We start from the raw sequence: 26,509 nt of genomic DNA, 5'->3' as shown, positions 1-26,509 counted from the left end.
TGTAACCCAGATGCTGTTTAGTGCTCAGAAACCCTTCAATGCCTTTCATTCTTCCAGTCTACTTCCTTCCTTCCAAAAGTTCATGAATGTGTGTCTATTTTTCCAGTTCAGGTCTCTCGGACTAAACAGTACAGATTTTGTTAGTCCTAAAACTGTCTTAATTAAAGTCACTAAAGTGCTACATAAATTAGCAGCTAAACCGATACAGTTTTTTTCCCTACAAGTTTGTTGTTGGAGAAAGTTTTATATGAAGAATAGGGAGGATTTACACACACCGTACTACACAGGCAGACAACCAAGTACATTAATTTCTGGCAAGTGAAGTGTTGCTTTGTCCATCTAACTATACAATTGTACACAAAAATGCATATATTTGCCAGTTTTTGTACTAGCTCTTCGAATTAACAACTGGTCCTCATTGATAAACGGGCAGAGCTGATGTCTTTTACATGTAACTAGAGTGTGGGAGAGGAACATTTTTATTTTATTTTTTTTGTAAGAACTGCAGTTTTGAATACTTAACAAAACCGTGTTCACTTGTTACATTTTGAAAAAAAATATAAAAATGGACCATGAAAGTCTGTATTCCAGTTTACAGCGGCACAAATCTAAAAATTCATTTAAAACAAAACATTGATGGTGTCTTCATAGATCAAGAAGCCAAGCACTTTTGCTATAACTAAATGAAAAAAAATCTCCCATGTCTAGGTTTTGTGATGTTACAGTATAAGGATTCAAACTGCAGTCTGTATTGAAATTATAATAGTCCACATTATGGCCTTTTTCGGATATAAGAAATTAAAATGAAATGAGCCAAGTGAAACTTAGAACTCACGTGGTGCTTTTGATGCATTAGTAGTGCATTGAATGTCAATATATGATAGAAAATGTACATTTTCAGTTTTAGGGTGGAGGTTTTCTGTAATGTAAACACTGACTTAAAAATGTTTGGATTAATGAAGCTGAGTCTCTCACCTTTACATTCCCCTTTAATAAACAGATGAGCTTAAGTCTGAGGCAGAATGCAGAAATAAATCACAAAGTAAATAAATCAATTTATTTTGAAGGAGATTGCTACATTACTACAAAAAAATGAGAAGAGAAAATGATCACCAAAGCGTAGTTTCATAGGTAGGTACAAGGTTATCAACCCAAGGGCCTACGTAAGCCTAGCCAACAAGGTTCCCTGGCTTATGCCACCCAAGAAAGTTATTTTCCTGTGCCAGTATCGAGCAGAGACACAGAAGTGATCCCCGGGGTGTATTTCCTATTTTCCATCCACTCATCAAGGTTTTTCTTGAAGAGTGCTAATGAAGAACTTTGCTTGACATAGATGGGTAGTGTGTTCCAGAGTATGGAAAGTCTCTGGGACAGGAATCTATCCCTTCAGCATGTCTTGTTTATTGTGGTGACAAGGTTTAGGTCCCTAGAGCGTGTAGCTCGGAGGAGCTTAGAAATCAAAACAGTGCAACTGAAAAGTAGTGTGACCAAAACCTAAACGACTGTAAACTAACTCATCCAATACAGATGGAGTGTATAACAACAGCATTAATACTGTAATAAAGTGGTAGCATTATATGAAATTAGTGTTAGGGATCCATTTGTACTCATGCTCCAGTCTTAAATATTACAGAATCCAAAGCAACACAAATGACAAAAAGAATCCAAAGTAAATTGCACACATTTTTCTGCATGACATAGGCTAGACAACAGTGGCACATACATAATCAGCAACACATTTGGTAATAAAATGCATTTGAGTAGAAAAATTCAAGCAGTCATAATACCCAAATGCACCTGCAAGTAATTGGAAAGATGCACAAAATCCGAATGAATGGGGCTCTTCTGAAATCTGAAAGTGTATGTCACTGGCATATAAATGGCGAAAAGGAAAGTCATATTCCCTTGTACGTCAGAATGTGGAATAATCTTTCGAAGTTCTTGCTTCATCTAGATCTAAAGATGTGCCGTTTTTCCAATGCATGCCTGTGTAAGTTGCTGCAGTTTAAATGTATTACAGAGGCAGCATATAACACATATTGTCTTTTGTGTTGTGGTTGATCCTAATGTATGTAAATATGAACTTAAAACTAGCGCTATATATTGAGATTGTTTGTTCAGCTGCACTCTGTTAAGTCGTGCATACCTTCTTCTTCTCTTGAAAGGCACAACAGTATTAGAGCTAAGCTGATAGGCTCATAGAAGGTTTACTAGGCTAGCATCCCTAGAGCCTTTACAAGCCTAGCCATGTTAATCCCAAGTATCACTGTTTGTTCTTTATTGGGTAGTTCGCAGAATTAATTTGAGTAGAGTGAGTCTGTGATTAACACTAGCTACCCCTGTCCATGAGAGACATGGCTGCCACCCCAGGGGTGAATTTGCAATCTACCATACACTTAGCTAGGTTGCGTTTTATTAGGCTCTTGTTTTATGTGAATAGGAAGTCTATTCTAGAGAAGCGGCACTCTTTGGGAGACATACGCTTTCGTCATCTTTTCCATTTCTCTTCTTTATTTATTTCTGTATGTACGTATTTATTAATTATTTTTATGGAACAGAACTGTATTTGCCCAAGAACGATTCTGAAAGACGTTCAAATTTTGCCGACCTATGTAAATTACACTCTGGTTGAGGGCTTGTAAAAAAATCGATGCAGCCCTTTTATTAAGTGACGTTCCCTCAGCAGCTGCAGTATTTTTCTACAATTGAAGTAGATATTCCAGTAGAAAGAAGTTTCCAACATATTTCTATACCTTTTAAGTGTCACAAAGTCTTTTCAATATCTATCCCCAGGAACGCAAATGCCAGCACAATTCAGGATGCAATAATAATGTTTTATGAAAGGAGCCCATTTTATTACACAGTATGGCAAACTGTTTTGAATTTAAAGAGCTTGACTTTATAAAATTTACTGTCAACAGCTGTCTTTAATGCTTTATTCAAATCAGCACTTTTACTTCTGCTTGCTAACATTTCCTGATGTATCATGCAATGTGTGCTTTTTATATTTTGGTGCTGCCTCTTTTATTTTTGAAACCAATCCTCTATTCTAACCATACTAGCTCCGCAATCAGTACAAACTGAAACACAGCCTGTGACTTTTAGATCCACTCTTAAGAAGTAATTGGATTGTGCTGAAAACATTTCAGTGCCAGTGGTCAATTCCAAGCAGTTCAGAAACTCTTCTTTTATTTCATGTACACTGTCTGGCAGTTGGATTAGAAGATTAAGAAACTGCTAACAAGCTGTTTCCTGTGATCCAGAGGTGCAATATTTGATTCCCTCAGCATCCATTGCCTACTATGTGGCTCTGAGCAAGTCGCTTAACCAAACACCATTCTCAAGCTGAGGCCTGAAAAACGTCAATGGAGCATTGTCTTCTAGTGCTTCTTATCGGGTCCTACCCTCCCTGCTGAATGTTTATTGTAACTGTTCTAAATACATCTATCTGTTATATTCTGTAAATACTTGATATCATGCAATTTTTAAATGTTTAATTTAACTGTACTGTATAGAAGCTACGTTGTTCTCTTCCATGCTCTATACCCTGTGTTTTATATTTTGCTTCTTTTTTTCTCCTAACCCATCTCTCTTTATGTCTCCTTTCAGCATTGTCTTCTAGTGCTTCTTATCGGGTCCTACCCTCCCTGCTGAATTTTTCACTCAATTCCCTGAAAACATTAAGGAGGCCTATACTGTCGGCACCCAAGAAGCACCCCAGCAACCATCCAAGTGATTGTCAACTGGTTAGCTGCTAATGTGTTAACCTTTGCTGTATGTCCACTTTTTTGCTATTTTTAGCCTAATAGTTTCCTAAGGTGAGCAGCACACTCGCGGACCCATCCTTGGTTGTCCTCCCCCACCCTTATATACTAGCATTTGCTACAGTTTCCCTCTCCCTCTATCTCTAATCAAACTGTTATACTCCTTATAGCCCCTGCTTGTCTACAATCCCCGAGGTTTCCTACCCTAAATAACAGTACATTTACTGCCTTCTCTATCCTTGGTTATCCTTCTTTTCTCCACTTATGCTCTCAGGTTATTGTGATTAGCTCTTCTATTTCCCCCTCTCACCTTTTGTCTTACCCCTTGTGACTTTATCTGGTCCCTATCTTTCTTCCTGTATAACTACTTCTCCCAGCGACTACATTCTTACAGCTTGTTGTTGCTTAACTCCAAGCTCCTAGCGTTGTTCTTTTTTTCTTACCTGTACCCCCTTAACTCTAATGTGAAGCCTATTTCTCTTTTGTTCTTTTCCCTGCTACAAAAGTTACTTCCTATCTCACTTTTTTCTCTCTCCTTACTCTTACATTCTCATTTTACTCTCTCTTTACAAACTAAGTGGTGTCTCAATTCCTCAGCTGGACTGATTGCCTCACGCTCTCTCCCCTCTGACTGTTTCTGCCCCGCTTCGCTCCCCTCCCTACCCCCTTATCCCACCCACCCCACGCACCTCTACCCTTATAGCTCACAGTCCACACCCTTCTTAGCAGCACCTATCAGGTACTACTACCTCATTTGTAACTCTTCCCTCATAATTCTTTCCAATTCCCTCCCCACACTTCTTATCTCCCATCCCTCTTATACTCAAACCTATCCAGTAACTCTTACCTCCTAGCCTCCTCCTCCTATAAGATATATCTACTCCACCCTTTACCACTTTAATCTCTTCCCCTCCGCCTCTCACCATGTCTCTAACCACTACCACTTCTACTTCCAAAACCCCTATAGCAAAAAATATCTTAATTAAACTAGTAGCCCTGATAATTGTTTCTCTATTATTCACACTTCCTTACCTCTTGACTTGCTATGAAATAAAACTTAATTACCACCTTACAACCATTTCAAAGCAAACTGCATCTGAACTCATATCCTAAACTATAACCACTCTAACATTACGTCTACCTCCTCCTACCTTCTAGCCAAATATCATAGACTATCCCACACCAAATGTAATAATCTCATGTCCAGGAAACTAAAGGACAAACTTAACCTAACAATTAAACCACACTCAGTACACAAGCCCACTATCCTGACAGATGGTGATATACACCCAAACCCTGGTCCTTTGAACATCCCTACCAAAGAAACCACAATAATTTCTAACTCACCCCTTCCACTACCAATCTCTAACTCTAACACTTTACTTTTAGGACACCTTAATATTCAAAGTGTCAACAACAAAATTACTCAACTTCACTCTCTTTTGCAATGTCACTCTTTTGACATCCTCTGTTTAACAGAAACCTGGTTAAAACCCTACACTAAAGATACTGAAATCATTCCCCCAGGCTACAACATCCTTGATTAGACCGCAATACTGTAAGGGGAGGAGTAGCTCTCATTTTTAAAACCGGACTTAATATTTCCACAATACCCTATAACCCTCCTGAAAACACCAACACTGAACTCCTCATAACTAAGCTACAACTTAACCCTAATAAAGCCATCTACATTATCTGTACATACCTTCCACCTGGTAATAACTCCACAAATATAGAAAGTATTCTTAGTTGGGCTTCAACCAATCACCCACAAGAAACTATAATACTTGGAGACTTTAACCTTGATTGGTTCTCAGTTAATTCTAACAACCCAGCCTCTCATATTAATCTCCATGGCTTTACCCAAACTATAAACACCACCACTAGAACTAATAAAACCAACAATAAAGAAAGTATACTTGATTGGATCCTGGTTAACAAACCCCAACTTAATTACCTAGCAGGAACCCTGCCTGATGATGTCAGTGACCATAACTTAACCTATATCATTAGGCAAAAGAATATCACTACAAACACCCCTTCAGTCAGGACTGTGCGTAGTAATAAACATTTTAACCCCACTCTATTTAAAACTGAGCTAAAGGCATGTGACTGGAATCCACTAAAAACTCTTCCCCTTAATGAAGCAGTTCAATACTTTAATACCAAATTCTTAACAATCTTAGATAGCCATGCCCCAAAACGGATTATCAGAATAAAAGCTAAACCAGCCCCCTGGCTATCAAAAGAAACAAGACAGAAAATATTACTCAGAAACAAACACTGGCTAAAATGGAGAACAAGTAAACTACCCTCAGATCATCAAACCTTTAGACACCTAAGAAACAATACCAAAAAAGCTATTCTTTCTGATAAAAGACATTACTATTGTAACCTCCAGCAATCTAATCAAAATAATCCCCAAAAATTCTGGGCAACATTAAACAAACTTCTTCACCCTGGACAAACTTCCACTCCCTCCCCCTTGGGATCGGACAAAATTTCTTCCCTTGAAACTGCCAACACTTTCAACTCCTTTTTCACTGATACTATCAACTCACTAGCCTCTCACCTTTCTCCTGATAACTCTAATGTTCCTCAACTTGCCTCCTCTAATCTTCCAAATTTTTCTATACAGCCCACCTCTACTACCTTCATCCTAAAATGTATTCAAAAGCTTAAACCATGTACCCCATCAGCTGACCAACTTCCATCTGAATTCCTTCAAAAAGCAGCCACTGAAATAGCCTATCCCATATCTATTCTTATAAATAGAACCATTAAAGAAGGAAACATCCCTGATATCTGGAAAATCTCACATATTATACCATTACATAAGGGAGGAAACTCTACAGAATATTCTAATTATAGACCCATTGCCCTCCTGTCTCCACTAGCAAAAATCATGGAGAAATGTATTCACCACCAACTAATGAATCACTTAACTAAACATAACATACTATCTCATTGCCAACATGGATTCAGACCTTTTCATAGTACTACCACTGCTCTCCTTTCCTTCACTGACTTCATTAACAAGAACCGCAACAATAATACCCTTTCCTCAGCACTTTTCATCGACCTATCAAAAGCTTTTGACATGGTCAATCACCCTCTCCTCCTAAAAATCCTGGAATCACTTGCTATTGGACCAAATACTATCCAATGGTTCACCTCCTATCTTTCTAACAGGAAACAAGCTGTCCTCTGGGAAAGTAAACTCTCCTCTCTTCTCCCAATCTCACTCGGTGTACCACAAGGCTCAATTCTTGGACCCCTTCTTTTTTCCCTATTCATAAATGACTTACAAGTAGCTATTCCACAAGCTCGTGCATACAATATGCAGATGACTCCACACTCATTTGCTCTGCTAAAACTATCCCAGAGCTTCAAACTATTACTCAAAAGGTATTCCATACTGTTGAAACATGGTTCTTAAAACGCTGCCTACTTCTTAATGCCAAAAAAACAAAACTCCTCCTTTTCAAACCCACTACCAGATCCCCCTTTGGACTTCTCTATCTCTTCTATTAACAACACTCTCATATCACCTGACTCTACTACCAAACTGCTAGGTGTGACTATTGACAACAATCTTACCTTTGACTATCACATAAACAACACTATTAAAATGGTACATAGGAAACTGGGCTCCCTCTATAGAATTAAAACTTTCTTATCCCCTACAGCCAAAGCTACCTTGGCACACTCTCATCTCATTTCCACTCTTCTCTATGCCTCACCAATCTATACTAACCTGAAGAAATCTAATCTTTCTAAATTGACCACCACATACAATAGTATAGCGAGATTTATTACTGGTAATCAATTTAGAACTCACCACTGTCTGAACCTACAACAACTTCACTGGCTTGAATTACAAAACATGTTGCTTCTCTCCCAACTTCCCATCATCCAAAGAACTTTTATCAGCCAAACAACACTCCTTCATTTTCTAATCTCTTCACCCCTTATTCTAACCTGAACTCACTTCGCTCCTCCAGCAAACTCCTAGTTACTGCTACCAAATCCAGTAACCTTGCAGGAGACTCCCTCTTCTCTAACTCCATTGGTAAACACTGGAACTTACTGCCCACTGAACTGACTTCTGTTTTATCTCCAGTCCTTTTTAAACAAAAACTTAGACTTCACCTTACAAAACACTGGCTATGTCCCTGCCTTAACCCAGACTGAAACCTGATATTCGATTATTCCTAGTTCCCCTTTATCTCTGTAACTTCTGCTACCCTCTATTTTACTTCCTCACTACTCTATCTTTTACCCCTCCTTTATACCTTCTTCTTCCTGTTTATATTACTCAGTTTACTGAGGTTTCAGATAAATATCTATTCTACTTCCATACTGTCTTTTCATGTCCTTCTCTCTTTCTTATGATGTTTTCTATGCTAAATAAGCTATGCTTGTGTTTTGCCTACAAGAACAATGAGTACATTATTGTACAAATGTTAATTCTGAATACAATAAGTTTGATATAATATATTTTTTGTTTTTATGTTTTCTCTTTATTGCATCTTATGTAATTAGTTACTATGTCTTTGTGGAGCTTTTCTCCCCGGGCCTCTGCTGAAAATGGAAATAGTTCCAGTTGGACTAGCCCGGTTAACAAATGTAAAATAAATAAAATAAATAAAAATAAAATAAACATATCTGTCTCTCCAGCATGTTCTGGTAATGTCAGAAACTAGGTTGAGATCCCTAGAACGAGTGACTCTTGTGCCATTTGACTTGCAAATGTGCAGCATTTCTGTTAGGTCAGGGTGGATTGCCTTATAGGCTAGGCATAAGTCACATCTCAGCAGCCTGTAAGATGCAGAGTAAAGTGACAGGGCTTTCAGCCTATCGTCATAGGTCATGGTTTGTTGTCCCTGTATTTTCTTAGTGAGAAACCTCTGCGGTCACTCCAGCTGTCTGGTGAGGTACATGCAAAAGTGTGCACTATACTCTTGTTAGTGGTCTGATGAGGGTCGAGTGCAGTGCGGTTATGACATCCCTTGAAGTGGATGCTATGCCCTTGCTTATGAGGTGCGCTATGTAAAAGGCTTTCTCTGCTGCTGTGGAAATTTGGTGGCTGAAGTTTAGATTGCGATCAACTTGTGTTTCCCAAGTCTCGCATCATTGGGTGGGTTGGAACTCTAGGGAATACTGTCATTATTGTTGGGAATTTCATTTTTCCAAAGGGAATAATAATGCATTTTTTTTAGTACATTTCTACCATCAATTTACTTCCCTAAATGTTATTTTGTTCTTTTGCAACTACATTTCTATAACAAAGAACTTTCAGCCTAGATTGCCTGCTGTTGCGTAGAGTGTGGAACTGTACGTAAAGTTAGTGAGTTAGCAATTCCCTTATTTGTGCCCAGAATTCATAAGGTTAAATCAACATGTACCACTAACTGGTTCTGTTGAATGTCTTTCTTTATATGGTGTATTATTGTCACTTTTATGAACCATGTACTTTTTCTGCTTTTCGTTTGAGTCATCTGTTTGGTAGTCTTAATTCTGATTTTTAGGGTGCAGATCACATTGTTATATTTTTGTTAGTTCATATCAGATTTTGGAATGAATTTCTAAATATATTTAATGTAACAAACCTCTTCTTCACATGGGTAGCATACAGTGAGACTCAAAGTAGTACAAATACCAGGATGTGCTAGTAGAAGCGAGACCCATGTGCAACAAAGATAACCAGGCAGTTCCAACAATATTAGGGCTACAGGGCTAATTAAACAAATCTGCATGTACACTTGAATATACTTCCGATGCATGTAACCGGTATGAACTGCAGAGGAACGAAGTTCTGGGTACATAGCAGGTGCTGTGAAGAGCAGTCTTGGCTAACATCAAAGATAGCTCAAATCATAACCTAACTCAGGATAGGAGACCATTCCCATCATAATATTAGAAACCTGAAGTATTGGAAGAAATAAAAGAGGGGTAGCTATCATGTGGGAACAAACTGGATGGCTACTGGTCACCTTCTGTTGTGTGGAATTTGAATGCATTTTAAGTTAGAATGATTTTAGTATCAAATGTGATTTCATTTTCTTTTGCTGCTGCCTGCCTTTGTATTGCAGGATTTATAAGAGTAATGTGGCTGCTACAGGAATTGCCTGCTAGGTTACTTTTTTGCTTCACTAAAAGTTCACTTGTATGTTGATTAGCAGCCAAAAACTTGCAGAATGGTATGGTATTATTGCAGCCATAGGGGTGTGTCATGCCAACATGCAGAGAATGTCTTTCCGCATCTCATTCAAATGTTTAATAAAATCATTTCAGATGATTGATTTTATAGTTTCGTTACATAAGGCAACGAGCAGTGAACTTTGTCAGGTAGGATAAATACTTACGATGCAGAAAGAAGTAAACCGAAACCATTGAATGTAGGGCACTGAATTCTGAAAGAGTTACCGTGGGGTATGCACATTACTGTTTGGTATGCTGTAACCCCAGAGAAAGTCTTTGACAAAAATGTTGCCCGTGTGCTACACAACAGAGCTGCTCTGTTACTGCTGTTTTTTTTCTTTCTTTTTTGTCTTTCGGTATAATGGACCCATTATTAGGAATTAATTGCCATGACTGGATGTTTCTTTAGCATGATACACACATGGCAGTGCTGTAACATTTTGCTTAAGTTCAAGATATTAGAGTAAGGAGTAAATTGTCTAAACTGAAGTATGTGAATGGCAGTAACCTAATTTTAATTTTGACTGATTCTGGTCTTTACAAGTTCTGCTCAGAAATGTTGGTAAACTGCTGTTAAGAGTGATGTGACATTACTAAGCAGTGTCCAGACATGGCCGCATTCCAGGAAAAGAGTATAACCACAGAATTCCGACTTTGAAGCCTTCCTTACACAACATATTGTCAAGCATTCTTGTTTTCAAGCTGAACACTGTTCACTGGTTTGTCATTGAGCTATTGCCTGACTGTCCTAAAAGGGCCTTGACATCAGACCACTAGAAGGCATTCCATATGTGCTCTTGATTTCATGTGTTATGCTATGTGGGTGTAGTCAAACATTGTTTATACTCAGTAGATTGCATACTTTCTGAGAATCTCTTGGAAATGTTATGATGTCAACTGTCTATACTAATGTTTACTACATTACACTACATGTAAAATGCCAAGGGTATGGAATTTCACATCTAAAAGAATTGATTATATTTTTATTTGGCAAGAGCTGAATGTGGTGTATACATTTGCTGTGTGCCAGAGCAATATTTGTAGAAATCCATAAATTTTAAATTAAAAATTTAAGTATAGTGGACAGCAGTAGGAAATGTGTGTATAAAAGGGAGTTTTCTGCTTACATACCTGTTGTGCAGTGAAAGAGTGATGCAGAAATGCAGCATTTGAAAGAATGACATTAAAACCAGTCAGCGGTGTATGACAGTTTTACTGTATGATGATCGAAATTGCTCTAGTATCAACACTGGATTCATTTTGCGCACACACATTTCTTGTGGAGAAATTGAGAATCCATAACAACAGTGATATTTTTCTTTTATACAGCTTTGTGAATGCAAGTACCCATCAGTTCATATCAGTAGTTTATTTTATCTTCCTAATATGGTTTGGTATAGCTTTCTTATATCTAAATAGAAGAATACTGCACCTGTCAAGTTTTTCCTGATGTTCTTCATGTTTCACTGTTGCAGTCATCACATTTGCGTTATCTGCTTGCAGTAGCCCTCAGTCAGCCTGATTACCAAAATCTTGGGTCCTGTGTCGGTTGCTGTTTCATCTTTCATGGCGTCAGGTAGTCAGGGGGTATAAAGCATGCAGCCGACGCCATTACATCAGTCTTTCTTGCCGTGCGGTGCCCGAAACAGAAACAGTTAGAAAGTACCGGTTGGCCGACTACTGAAATTTTCATTTTCGAGTTTCAGAACCGAAGTCTTCAACTAAAGCTAAGTACCCCATTGGGGAAACTTTTTCTTGCTCTAAACCAATGTCAGTAAAAGTCAGTAATTGTATTTCTTGTGAAAAGCAAATACCTCCCAAAAGATTTTCATTCGTACTGTATTCCTTGCCTGGGCCCTGACAACGATGTACCTCGCTGGCGGTGTTGTGCCTTATTTAAGCAATAAACTAACTATTCGTTGTCTGCATATTTACGCTTCTAAATATTTTGGTACTCAGTTCAATTATCCAGATATGTTTTCGGTAAGCCATCCGACTACAAATATTCCAAAAAAACGCAAAGATAAAGTCAGAGACAGGCCACCTAGGTCCAAAGCTGCCGACGACGCTTCTCCTAAGCCAGTCACCAGTTCAACGGTACTCAGTGAGGCGCTTTCTCAGCCCCTGATACCCACTACTTTAGATTCACAGGCCTCTACTGAGACCCATTCCGAGTCCAGTATGCCGCGAGATGCTTCATCTGTGGAACCTGCAGATGTCTGTGCCTTGGATGGGTCCGGAGCCACTGTGCAGGCACTGGCTTCTGAGGGCCTACCAAATTGCATATTAAACTGATGCCATCTTCTTCTTCAAGGCCTAAAACTCGAACTCAACCTAGAAAATTGATGTCCAGTCCACATGGGCAGGCCTCTGTGCCTAAAAAAATAATGATGAGAATGGCTGAAGACCTGATTACTTTAATCAGGGGAAGCCAACCTTCCCGCTCTAAGAGTCCTAGGACAGAATTTGCTTGTGATACTTCTGACCAGGATTCTAAAATTTCTATTTCCTCTGATGACCAGGATTTACCCTTATCTACCTATGAGGATTCTGATGCAGAGGACTCTATTCCCTCTGCCCCCCAGAGGATTTATCTTTTGGTGAAACCCTGCATACTCTTAGGGAGCACTTTCGCTGGGAAAGCCAGGATTACTCTGATTCTAAAAAGAGGCTTAGGGATTTCTTACTCCTGCCCCACCTCAGGCCTTTAGCTATCCCTCCTGTACTAGACATTGTTGATGATGCCTCTTCGGAATCTAGTTTGGCCCCTGACTCTTTATCTCCTGCTCCCAGAAAACCTGATAGATATTACAGGATTCCTGACTCTCACAAGTTCCTTTTTAAAACTCCTACTGCAGATCCTGAGACCATTTCACAGGGACCCAAGGGCATCAAGGCTACTACTGCCAAAAATCCTACCCCCTCTGATAGAGACTCCAGGGCACTGGATAGATGGGGTAAGAAAGTATACACTTAACTTTGGCCATTAGGGCCTTAAACTGCCAGTTTCATATGTTAAAGTATTAGCAGCATATCATTGGATTGCTTAAACAGAAAATGATGTTGATTCCTGATTGTGGTGAAAATAAGGATTTACAGGATTTAATGCATTCTGCTGAACAGGTTGGAAAGCATACTTTGCAATGTGGTTTTGATTCACTAGAGGCATCTTGCAGGGCTGCTGTCACTGGGTCTGTACTTAGAAGGCATGCTTGGCTTAAGAAGCAATCTTTGCCAGATCATGTTAAAGCTAAATTGCTGGATGCTCCTTTAAATCAGGACCGCCTGTTTGGCAACAAAGCAGAAGAAGTTCTTAAAAAGATGGAGGAAAAAGCTAAATGCATGCAAACTATTAAAGATTTTCTACAAGTACAACCTCCGAGATTTAGTAGGCATTGGCCCTCCAAGAATTGGTCTTTTCCTGCCTCTTCCAGGCCTTCTCAGTCTAAACCCAGAACCAGCAGAACACCCAGGCTTCAGTCCCAGGGTACGCACAGGACTAAACAGTGGGGGGGCTCCCTCTTCCAAATCAGGGAGTAGTAAGACTCCCCCCTATGGTAAACTGTCTAAGTGACTTAACTTTAAAACTTCCAAGCACTTCTCAACTGACTGCTCCTTTAGGGGAAAAGATTGCTCTGCAGGCAAAAAACTGAGAACTCATTACCCAGGACAAATGGGCTTTAAACATAGTTTCCCAAGGATACAGATTTCACTTCCGCACATTACCAACCCCAAACGGTTGGCCAGATCTACCCCCAAATCAGTGGACAGAGGCTCAAAAGCAAGTACTCTCTCTCAAGCATAAAGGCTATTCAGACTGAACCAGAAGAGGAAAAGGGACAAGGTTTCTATTCAAGACTTTTTCTGGTACCCAGAAAAGACAACCCTTGGCATCCTATCCTGGACCTTTCCTTATTAAACACCTTTTTGGTGATTCCATAATTCAAGATGCTAACTCTTCACCAGCTAGGCAAAGATGTCTGGTTGGCAACACTGGATTTAAAAGAAGCCTACTTGCACATCCAAATCAGTGAATCTTGCAGAAGATACCTACACTTCAAAGCAGGCTACATGCACTGTCAGTTCTCTGCACTGCTCTTTGGCTTATCTACTGCGCTTAGGGTATTCACAAAGTACCTAGCTCCAGTCATTGCATTTTGCAGGCAAAGAAATATTCAGATATACCCATACCTGGACGGTTGTCTATTTCAGGCAGAAAGACAGGACATACTTTTGAATCATCTGACATTTGTACAAAAGGGGTACACCATAAACAAAAGAAATCACATCTGGTACCCTGTCAACAAATTATATTCCTGGGAGCAAGCTTGAACACAACTTCCCAGATGGCTTTCCTCACGGCAGAGAAACAAATTAATTTGACAACTTACTTCAAACTAATAGCCACAAAAACCCGGCTATCTGCAAGGCGAATACTGCAAGCCTTGGAGTTCATGGCCTCCTGCATTCTACTAATTCCATATGCAAGACTGCATATGAGGAAACTACAATGGTATCTAAAAAGCCTATGGTGTCAACATTCTCAGGATCTAGAAGCAATGATCCTTATCATACCTTACCTACAGTTAGAGTTCCTTTGGTGGGCAGAGGCTTGCCACTAGAACAAGGGACTACCATTCAGTCTACCCCCTGCCTCTCAAACCCTAACAACAGACGCTTCAGACTATGCATGTGGGGCTCACCTGGCAGGGAAGTGCATTCAGGGCAAGTGGAACCCAAGTCAAGTGCACCTGAATATCATTCAAAAGAAAATGTTAGCTGTACAGAATGCTCTGACAGCCTTCAAGGACCTTCCAGGACAATTAATGGTAAGGACGGACAACACCACTGTTATGTGGTACATAAACAAGCGGGGGCGGGGGTTCCATTGTGGAACACAACCTTGAGCTACGATCTACATGCTCAATTCCTGCCAGGAAAACTAAATACACTGGCAGATGAACTAAGCAGAAATCTCATGGACCCACATGAGTGGCAACTGGAACCAAAGATTTTCAACATGTTGATAAACAAATGGGGGAGCCCAGATATAGACCTGTTTGCCTCCCCCCAGAACTACCAATTGGACACATTCTGTACAAGGACTCCCCACAAACAAGCTTGGAAAGTGGATGCTCTGTCTTTCAGCTGGAAAAATCTATCAGTTTATGCCTTTCCTCCTCTGCCTCTTCTCTCCAAAGTACTACTAAAGATCAAACAGGACAAACCAAGGACGATACTGATTGTACCAGACTGGCCACTCCAACACTGGTACCCCCTCTTGCGCAGTGTGTCACAGCTGGCCCCATGGCACCTACCTCAGACCCCTACCCTGCTGTCTCAGCAGGAGAGCCAGCTTCTGCACCTCCAGCTTCAAACCCTGAACCTAGCAGCCTGGCTAATTACCTAATCTGTCCGTTACCATCCCTCTGTAAACAAGTGTTTGATGTCATTTTGGAGGCAAGGAGGCCTAGTACTAGAAAATCTTATGCTGAAAAATGGAAAAGATTCTGTGCCTGGAACCAAACTCAAAGGATGGGCGCAGCATCGCCCAATTTACCTCAGATTCTTCAGTGCTTAACTGAGATGCTTCACAAGGGCCTTTCTTTTTCCTCCATCAAAATTCATGCCTCCGCCATTTCAGCTCATTGCAACACAGAACCACCCCTCTTCTCACATCCACTGCTCAAGCAGTTCCTCAGAGGGGCCAAAAATGTAAGACCACCCAGGAGAGTCCCAACTCCAACCTGGGACCTTAACTTTGTATTGGAAAAACTTACTCTTCCTTCTTTTGAGCCAGCTGCAAGTGCAGAGCTAAACTTTCTTTCTTGGAAAACAGCCTTCCTTTTAGCAATTACTTCAGCAAAAAGGGTATCTGAACTAATAGGCCCTTATGGCAGTGGAGCCTTTCATCATCTTTCATGCGGACATCAGGACTAATTCCTCCTTCATGCCCAAGGTGGTAGCCAGTGTGCTTCTTAATCAGTTCATTCATTTGCCAACCTTCTTTTCTAATCCACAGAACAAAGGGGAAAGGATCCTGCACTCCTTTGATGTGCACAGACAACTTAGATTTTACTTGGACAGGACTAAACCTCAAAGGACATCTGAATAACTGGTGGTATTTGCTGCAGGGGCAGAGGGGAAGGCTATTTCAAAGCAAATCATTTCTAAATGGAAAGGCCATTGCATTCATTTCTGCTGTAAGCACCATGGAAAACCTATCCCACAGGATTAGACCCCATTCAACCAGGGTTGCATCTACATCTACAGCCTTTCTCAGAGGTGTACCTACCAGCGACATCCTAGAAGCTGCTACCTGGAGTTCTGTACATACTTTCACCAAGCATTACCATTTACCAATTTTCTCTAAATCCAGAACTGGCTTTGCCACTGCAGTCCTGCAAGGCCTTATAGCTGGTCCAAATGCTGTCTAAATGCCTCCTCCCATCCTTACCTTTGGGAATCTACCCAAATGTGATGACTGCAACAGTGAAACACGAAGAACATAGTACAGTTGTGTACACTTATCGTAAATGTAGATGTTAGAGTGTATTCACTGTTGCAGTCATGGTTACCTTCCCTCCGGCCCCCTGACTTCTTTTGGCTGTACCTTTACTCTCCTTTTACTCTGCTTAAAAGCTTTTTGGTCTATTTGCTTTTTTATTGGAGGTGTAACCTTGTATATATATATTTTTAATTGCTTCCCATTAGGGGGGCACCTGACATCTGGGGCAAGAAAAACTGATGTAATGGCATCAGCTGCATGCTTTATACCCCTGACTACCTGACATCCCGGAAGATAAGACAGCAACCAACGCAGGACCCAAGACTTGGATAATCGGGCCGACTGAGGGCTACTGCAAGCAGATAACCCAGTTGTGATGACTGCAACAGTGAATACACTCGAACATCTACATTTATGGTAAGTGTACACAACTGTACTTTTTGCGAACAGTATCAAGCAGGTAAATTGTTTTTTCTGTTTGCAGTGAGAGAATGCAACTGCCCTACATGATGGAGCACTGCCATTATCTTATCAAAATCGCTCAAGCGTTTGCACAACTACAGATTACGTTTGAAGAATATCTCTGCATGAAGGCACTCCTGCTGCTCAGTACAGGTATGTAGCTGAAGCTTACTTGTTGAGATTTAAGTAATTTGAAATATCATAGTTGTGGAGGAAAAGTTGTCATTACCGTAACTGATCTTCCAGTGAAAATACATCTTTCATTGGATCCAAACATCTGTGCATATTACTATTTAAAATTATTGTATATGTGGGTCTACATATGTGTGATAAAACATCTGTTTCAACAAACAGAGCATTAAACGGTGGAATGATTGACATCTGTTAAAATATGAACACACTTTCCTCTGCTCAGTCCATTCCCATTGTTCATCATATTTTGCGTAGACTGTGTTGGATGCAACACTTTCCACCTGTTTGCGAATATAAACTAGTGTTAAAGGTTGTTTCAGTCCCATCACTGCTGCCATTTGTAATGGATGGCACCATTTGTCAGCTGTATGTGAAGACCAGGCTATTACTTTAGGGGGTTTGAAACCCACCACTGCCAACCAATGTACTTTTTGGGTATGTCAGAGACAATGGGATATGGTCCTTAGATCCTCACATCTGTCCCAAATAGGTCCCATGGCTACCAGATGGATGTTCTCGTAAGTTACGCCACTGGTGCCCACAAGTTAAAGAAAAGACTAGTGCATACAGATCTTATTCAACAACCATTTCACCAATTACAAATTGACTCCAGGAGAAAAAATGAAATGTGCATTGCATCCCCAGGTTTGGACTTCCAAACTAGAACTGCTTACAGACAACTTGTCTTTGGCCTAGGATCCCAGACCCATTTCTTGAACCACTGTCTTCCATTGTCCCATATCCATGGTAACTGCCTTTCAAACTTTTTATGCATTAGAGACTTGAACACACACACCTCCCACGGAAAGCTGACAGAATCTTTCAGTTACTCATGGCTTTCCTCCTGGCACAGTAATACTGTCACCACTGTAGATATGGCTAGAGACAAACACATCAGTTACCTGACCACTCTTGATTTGGCCAAATGTAATGCGTAAAAAATAATGTCTCACAGGTCATGTGTTCAAGCAGTCTGGCTTCTGAAGGTAGATTTTGCAGTTTTGCCAGCCTATAGTGCTAAATAATATCCCATTCACAGACAACACATATCAATGTATAATTAAAATAATAAATACCAGTAACAAGATCGTATCAGTGAGCAAGTAAAACTTTACTTAAAAATAACAACATGTGTTAATATAGATTAAATGTGCAGAGGGCAAGGCACTGCACAGATAATGTAAAAATAGCAGTCAGTTGTACAAGGTAGACTATTTAAAGAAGAATTTGATCAATAGTAGATTTACAAGTAATCCAAACTGTCCCTTACTGAAGAATATTGAATCTAACTCTCCAAAAGTTAGTAAAATTATACAAGGCAGAATTCAAACAGTATCCATTCACTGATTTGGTCACCACAATCTCCCAAGCAAATCTAAGCTGATTTTGCTTTCCTTATGTAAATATATACATTTCAGCTCATCATTTTTACTGCTGTAAAAAATAAGTAGTTACATCAGATTGCATTGCATATTTTTAAAGAAAACCAGTTCTTCCACTGTTACAAAGTAATAAATCTGTATACTAATGGCTGTTTTCATAGTTCTACCCTGCCACTTATTTAAAGTACATTGCATTTGCATCTGTTATGGCGCATTTTATTCCTGACTCTTGACCTTTGTGTGATTTAATTACAAAAGATCATGTCCTTCCTAACTGCAGGAGGTTACACTTTACATTACAATTACAACTGTCGTACATTCTTTTCTCTTCATATCCTTTTTTCATCTTTTATTTTACAGAGAAATGACCACACTCTCAGGTCAAAGGATTACAGGTTTTAGATGTAACTTACAAAAGTGCCAACAGTCTGAAATAAGAAAAAAATGCATCACATTTTTAAGTCTGATTTCTTATCTGACGCTACAACCATACCTTCAAAATCTGTACTTTATTTCCTCTGTGCAATTAGGGAAGCACATAAATGAAAATGTTGGTGATTGTTTTACTGCTGTAATATTTGCTGGTATTTTGGAGGCTAACGGTTTTCTCTAGCCGTGACAAAGATTTAGAGTAACATTAAGACAGAAAAAAAATCATGGAGGCCTCAGGTCCAGAAAGATAGAAAACTATCTATCTAACTATACTAAACCCTGATTTGGATATATAATTGTAGTGTACAAATAGCCTAACTGCTCTTAGGGTCTCATTTACACATCTTTTTCATTTTTGCCTATAAAATTTGTGTTAGCCCCTCCCCCACATCTCCACATACTTTTTTCTTTGCTTCTGTCTCTATCCTCTGTTTGTCTTACCCCCCCATTCAGTATTTTCATTAGCCCCTCCTACTGCTCTCCCCCCATATTTATTTTATCCTCAACAAGCTGCCTGACTTCCCTTGCGCTTTCACGCTGTTCCTCTACGCTGCAGTAGTACACGCTGTTCCTCTACGCTGCAGTAGTACACGCTGTTCCTCTACGCTGCAGTAGTACACGCTGTTCCTCTACGCTGCAGTAGTACACTTTTCCTTTGTGCCCAGAATGTACGTTTTCTCAAATCATTCTGCATCAAGGGGACTACAGCACCTCTTGATAAACATTTTGCTACTGAATAAAGACACTGCATTTCAGAGGATGTTACCAGAGACTGTGATATCTAAGTAGAGATAACACTGAGACTCATAGGTGATGTAATACATGTTAAACAGTATGCATTTACTTAGACTTTTATACTAATACAACCACTTCAGGAATTAAAAGTAGAGCTTAACAAAAATTTTTGCTGTTTCCCAAATAAGTACCCATCTGTCTGTTAGCATAAATGCAATAGGTTAGTACAAAGTACATTAATACAGTATTAATACAAGTTGATGTTAAGTTTTCCATTTGACTTTCAGATGTATCTATTTCTATAACATAGACTTTTTGTATTATCTGTATTGTTGTTACTTGTAATGTTAGCATGGCTTAATATTGTACTTGATTTGATTTTATGAAATGTTTTCTGCCAAATCAGACTATCCCTGTCAATAAATAAGTAAATTAACTGTTTTAACTGTGAAAGAAGTTCAGCAATGAAGATGTACTTTAAGTGTGCATTTGTGATGTGTATAAATGTTTCTGAGAGCTAAGATAAATTCTGAGTTTGCATTAGCACACACAATGACGGTACTGAATACAGTCTTGCTTTAAAAGGCTACATTGACTTCCACTGCAGTACAAGCCCCCCCTGTAAATTACTTCGGCATGACTCATAAAGTTGCAAGGAAAAAGTCCTTCTTGGCAATAGGAAACCCCAGGCAGTTTGGTAAGAACATTTTTGCACAGCATATTTTATGATGCCTGTTCACACAGGCACATCTTGTATTGTAGTATTTTTTGTTGCAGTGCGAGATTTCCCAACTTTGTGTACTCTGCAGCTGCTAATGTTGTCAGGAATAGGTGCTGACAGGCCTGGGCATTTTTGGGTGGCATGTCATTTTCATCCCTCAAGTTTAGCTTTTTTGATTGTTGTAGGTAAACAGTGCAACCATAGACATGTGCTCATGACATTTTTCCATTATTTTAAGTCAAAATAATGATGGTGACATCTTTCAGTTGCACAGTTGCTACACATTGATAATGTAACATGAATTGTACTGAAACATGACAATTCAAGGCCAAAGGTTAAAAAGGGCCAGTAGTGTATGTGGTCTTGTATTTATACTGTGACACTAAATAAGATGATGCAGTAGAACACCAGGATTGCTGATATTAATGTATGTTGCACAAAGTTTGAAATAAGTTTAGCTCTGAGGCAAGGCAGACAGAAAAACAGTAAAGGGGGACAAAAAAATATTTATTTGAACTTGGTATTTGTTCACATTCAGGTACAGATTAAGCATCCTATTCCAACCAGTCATGGCCTTCTGTGTATCTCCCATTATTCCCACTGTGAGCCTTTTAAGTCATCCAGTAGAACTACACATCCACCAGGTGGTACCCATTGGACATTGTTGCCCTGGACTCCAAAAAAAAAAAAAATAGCCTGAACAGTATGCGTGCAGACAAACTTAGTTTTACTTTTCACAGCTCGCACTCTTATTGAACTGACCTTTTCTTCAACCTGCACAAAGTCCAGTTGAACAGTATGCATTTTAGGGCTTATGAGTATTTTTACACCCATCTGGAGCATATCCAGAATAGGAGAGGTTGAATGACTACCCCCATCTGGTGACATCTGGTTCCAAAACTACTGCTGTGTGTAGAGACAGACCCTCCTGTAGCTGGCTGGCCCTTTTAAATGTCCAGCAGGTGCACTGATTCCTTTCATAGCAGTGAGATTCATTTTTCTATTTGCAGTGTAAGTGAGCCAGTCCATAGACCATTTTCAGCTATGACCTGCACCACAAGGCAAAAGGTGGATACTGTGTGTGTGTGTGTGTGTGTGTGTGTGTGTGTGTGTGTGTGTGTGTGTGTGTGTGTATAATATATATATATATATATATATATATAGTGTGTGTGTGTGTGTGTGTGTGTGTATATATATATATATATATATATATAATATATATAGTGTGTGTGTGTGTGTGTGTGTATATATATATATATATATAGGGTCTACTTTCTAAACAAACACGACCTATTTTATCACCAAACACACTCACCAACACCAAATGACCACACACCACAAACACAAACCCAACACGCAACATCAAACAACATCAGTACACCGACAACACAACACAAACAACACACTACACACTACATACCATACACCCTACTACTACTGTCCCACCCTATCCCCTACATCACCACACATCACCACAACTCACCTGCACCCTAACCCTAACACCAGCCACCACACACCTCCCACCTGCCCCTAACCACCACACACACTAACACCCCCCTCACTCCTAATATATATATAGTCGTAGACCCATATATAGATATATATATATATAAAATGTACATCCCTGTTGTTCTTTGAGGAAGATGTCTTACCACCAAGCAGTTGTGCTGACCATTGCACATACCAAGAGAGATTGCCAGGATAATGACCAGTATAATCCATCCAGATTTGGTTTGTCACTGTATTGTCATTGTACCTGATTACTTCAGCCTTCACCCTTCAGTGTAAGCCTATGTATTGGCTCTACACAGCTTTTTCCAGCTGCTTTACCAGAGTGTTGGAGAAATGATATGAAGAAAAATGTATGCACAGCACATCAGGCAAACTGTTAGTGAATTCATTTTGTGAACATCTTTTTTGAATAGCCTTATTTCTGCTCACATTAGAGTGCCTTGAAATCAGTGATTGTCAGATTCCCAGCACACTCTGGCCACTTACTTTTTACTCCTCATTATAGGTTTATTGCACAGATACTTGATTTGTCATGTTTTTTGTCTTTCTTAATAAATCCATTTCTTTCCTGTTATAGGTTCATAGGAGATTACTAGATTAACAGTTTATGAGCACTTGCAAGCCAAGCCAGTATATCCCGATTTTACCCATTATATGGCCCCTAGGGGCAAGAGAATGTCATGGATTTGTACCTATGCTTGAGTATATTACAGATTGCCCCTGTCCATGAGGGGTATAGGCATTACTACCCCAGGTGTGAGTTTGTGATGCACCATCCATCGATCCAAACTGTGTTTGAAGAGGACCAGGAAAGGGCTCTGCTTAATATGAATAGTAAGCTTGTTCCAAAGAAGGGGCAATTTCTGAGATGCATATCTGTCTCTCCAGCGTGTTTTGAGTCATTGACTAGATTTTGATCCTTAGATCAGGTGACCCTCATGTTGTTTGATTAGCTGATGTGTAGCAGCTCCATCAGGGCTGGATTTGTGAGTGCCTTGTATGTCAGGCATACATCACCCCTAAATAGGAGACAGACTAAAGCGATAGGGTCTTTAGTCTGTCTGCACAGGACATGTTTACACCCTATATTTTCTTTGTGAGGAACCTCTGAGGTCACTGCAACTGCTGTAATTGCCTAGTCGAGTACACGCCAAATGGTGCATTGTACTCTATTATTGGTCTGATGAGGTCAGTACAGTGAGACAGTAACTTCCGTGGATCTTGATGCTGTACCTTTACTTATATGTTGTGCCACAAACGTCCTCATCAATGTGGACAGATGGCAATCAAAGTTCAGGCTACTGTCTCTTTACCTAGATCTCTCACGTCCTAGTCTATTCTTATGGGTGTTCTATTGATGTTGTAATTTGCAGGGGTATTTGACATCACAAAGGGTATGATGATGCATTTTTTCACACTTGGTTTCAGGCAGTTATTCTGGCACCAATCATTTGTCAGATCTGGACCCTTTTGAAGGATATCTACATCATTGGGGGACTCAATGATTGCCCTCAGCTTGCAGTTGTTGGCAAGTGTTGTCATCCAAAGGTCTTCCACATTAGTCTTGACATCAGAGATGTATATTCTGAACAGGAGTGGTCCCAGCACTGAGCCCTGTGAACTGGCCTCTTTCTGGATCTGGGTTCATGCACTTTAACCTCATGTTTCCTGTCTATGAGCCAGTTGGCTGTCCATCTGTATTTATTTTTTATTTATTTATTTATTTATTTATTTATTTTTATTTTACATTTGTTGACCGCCAGCTCCATAATTTCCATTTCATTTTCCAGTGGAGGCCGAGGAGAAAAACTCTCCATTAAATTAAAACAATAGAAATTGAATTTATGCTCAGAGTGGGGAATTGTTTTCAAATGCCTTGGGTAGGTCGAGGTAGGCGGTGTGTACTGTTTTACCCTCATCCATGGCGTTAGTGAGTTTCTCATTGAAATCCACCAGATTCAGTAGGCATGACCTGCCCTTGACAAAGCCAGAAGCCAGATCATGTCAGGTCCTGTATTTGGAGGTTTCCTATGTCATTATTTATCAGGACCATGATTATTCTTTCCATTGCCTTGCATATTAGGCTTGTCAAATTTAAGGGTCTGCAATTCACCGGGTCAGTAGATGGTCCCCCCTTATGCAAAGTGATGACTGTTGTTATGCTCCACTCTACTGGGACAAAGCTAATCTGAAGGCTGTGGTTGAATAGAGACCTTAATGGGCCTGAAGTCCTGATTTAAGCTGTTTAAGAGTCAACTTGGTATATTGTCAGGCTCTATTGAAGCCGTGATTTATCTTGATGGTAATTGGCAGTGGAGTGGAGGAGGGTTTTTCTTGAGGGAGAACTGGGAGTGGTGGGGAGAGGAATTTGTTGGCCAAATATCTTGAATATTGATTGATTATTGCCTTGATAGGTTAAGTACAAGTAAGCTTGGAACCTGATTCCTTCAGAGAAAAAAAAACAACTGCTCTTTGATTACGATTATTAAACTGGGAGCTTGTTGTGTTTTAGACTACTCTTTGACGTTGTTGAAATCTTACAGATGTACTCCAGAATCCTTGAAAATGTTCTTTGCAGTGTGTAGCATTAGATACTGGAAGGATTTAAGTTACTGGTTTAACTGTTTAAAAATTCTCTAACTATTAAATTATTATTATATAACTTGTATCTATTCTTAACTGATGTTCTCATATTTTGTCTGATTTAGTATAATTATTTAAACTGAAGTTGTTTTTTGTATTATTTTTAAAGATTGTAAAATTATTGTTCTTAAAATGTTTTGTAACACCTTGGAGCTTTCTTCCATGAGCCTCCACTGAAAATGGGATCCTATTAATTCAGACTTTCCCTGTAATCAAATGTCAGTAAGTAAATGCTGTGTTTTAATGTCTACAGATTTAAGTTTAGTTTGATAAGTAATTAAAATATTTGAAGAGCAGTAAATAACCCACTGCCCAATACTTTGTTTCTGTCATGCAAAAGCACTTATTTCACTGAGTGCATGTTTATTGTTACATGTTTATTCATTATGCGAGTTTTTGCCTTTACATTGAGTGAACTTGTGGTGTTAATGAGTTCTGATCACTCGCTATGGACTTCATTCTTCTTACTGTCCTTGATGTAGTGCTTATTTAACACCATTGGCAGTAAATAAGTACACTAGTTACAGTACTGATTTAGTTATCCGTAAAGAATAAGTTTACTCTATTCCAGAAAGGGGGAGATGGCCTGAGAGAGTGAGTGCATATGTAAGAAATGAAAGAAAATTATTACATTTTGAAAGGTTAGCTGGTGAAGCAGAGAGATTTGTGTTAACAGGAGTACAGCTGGGATGCTTGATGAGTTTGACAGTTTTTAGTTTAGTAACAAGTGCTATTAAAGAAAACCTATAAAGAGTAACTGTAAGACAACTTTGATTTACAGGTATTTAGTGAAATTGCATATAATGATATGTTATGCAGATGATAGTGTTACAAGTAAAGGCTGTAATGAAGCATTTGTGTTTTATTCTGAGGTGGTAGTTTAGGTTTATTTAGAGAAAAAGGTCAAGGATATGGAGATCTAAAGACGAAGGTGCAATATATTTTGCATTTTGGAATTAAATCTGGAGACAGAATATACTAAAACAATGGTATGATTTAATGCAGAACGTAAAACATGTAATTGTTGCATGAAAATCCTATAATTTATCTTCAGAAAAAAATACTTAATTGCATTTGTTATAGGGAAGCTTGGCCCCTTAGAATATTTATGTTTCTATTAAGGCTTAAAATGGACCTATAAGATGATTTTCGTGTAGCTTGTGGTTCTAGATTAAATCTTGTTAAAAGAAGTACAGTGCGCAGTACAAAAGATAGAGAATGTTGGGTTTAAAGAATGGAGGGTTTTTTTTGGGGGGGGGGTTGTTGCACTTATTGTGGATACTGAACTTTATACAAAATAAAAAGATGTTGTGACTGAAATATTAAGTGTAAAATATGAACATTTTCTGAAATGACACAATCCAAGAAATGTAAGAGAGATGAAAAAATTGAGAGATGTTGATCAAATGTATGAATGAAATAAAAAATGGACAAGTCAAGTTATGTAAATGACAAAAAATAAGAAATGTAGGAAGGAAATGTTATGGATAAATGGCAACAGAAAGAGAAATTAAAGAAGCTGTTGATAGTAGGAAAACTGTATATTAAGGAATTTAAAGACTTTTGTGGAGATCGATAGCTAATTTAAAGTCATCCATGAAAAGCAGTTATCTGAAAGATTGTGCTGTATGTGTAACAACCAAGAAATAGTTTTGTGTGTTTTCTCAACATGTAAAAGAAGAAAACAATCTTGAGAAGAATAGGGAATAAATTAAATATTGAAAACATGATTAGGCAAAAGATTTCATATTGGTTTTTATATATGATTTGATTCAAATTGAAAAATAATTGTTTGCATATATTTGACTGGCTAGAGTCAGTCAATTTTTAGGATAAAAATGGAGTGAGTATGAATTAAGAAGAAAGATAGAAAAGTGGTCAGGTGAAAGGATGGGAGATGAGAGGATAACAAATATAAGGTATTGTGAAAAATGTATTTAATGTATGCTTTTAT

The 26,509-nt window shown here is 39.0% G+C and overlaps 1 protein-coding gene across 4 annotated transcripts in view; it reads left to right on the top strand.

Annotated features, from left to right (window-relative positions):
• NR3C1 (nuclear receptor subfamily 3 group C member 1) overlaps positions 1 to 26,509 on the top strand; it is a 1,023,052-nt gene that overhangs the window by 951,683 nt on the left and 44,860 nt on the right. For all 4 annotated transcript variants that reach the window (XM_044069153.1, XM_044069152.1, XM_044069149.1 and 1 more), the window contains exon 7: positions 16,961 to 17,091. In XM_044069153.1, the coding sequence (XP_043925088.1) occupies positions 16,961 to 17,091 (131 nt within the window). The remainder of the gene's footprint in view (positions 1 to 16,960; positions 17,092 to 26,509) is intronic.

The sequence above is a fragment of the Protopterus annectens genome, chromosome 4.part0, assembly GCF_019279795.1.
Source record: "Protopterus annectens isolate FY-2018-M chromosome 4.part0, PAN1.0, whole genome shotgun sequence".
In the NCBI taxonomy this organism is placed as follows: Eukaryota; Metazoa; Chordata; order Ceratodontiformes; family Protopteridae; genus Protopterus; species Protopterus annectens.
The sequence above is the reverse complement of the archived record's forward strand: the minus strand, read 5'-3'. Positions and strand labels throughout refer to the sequence as shown.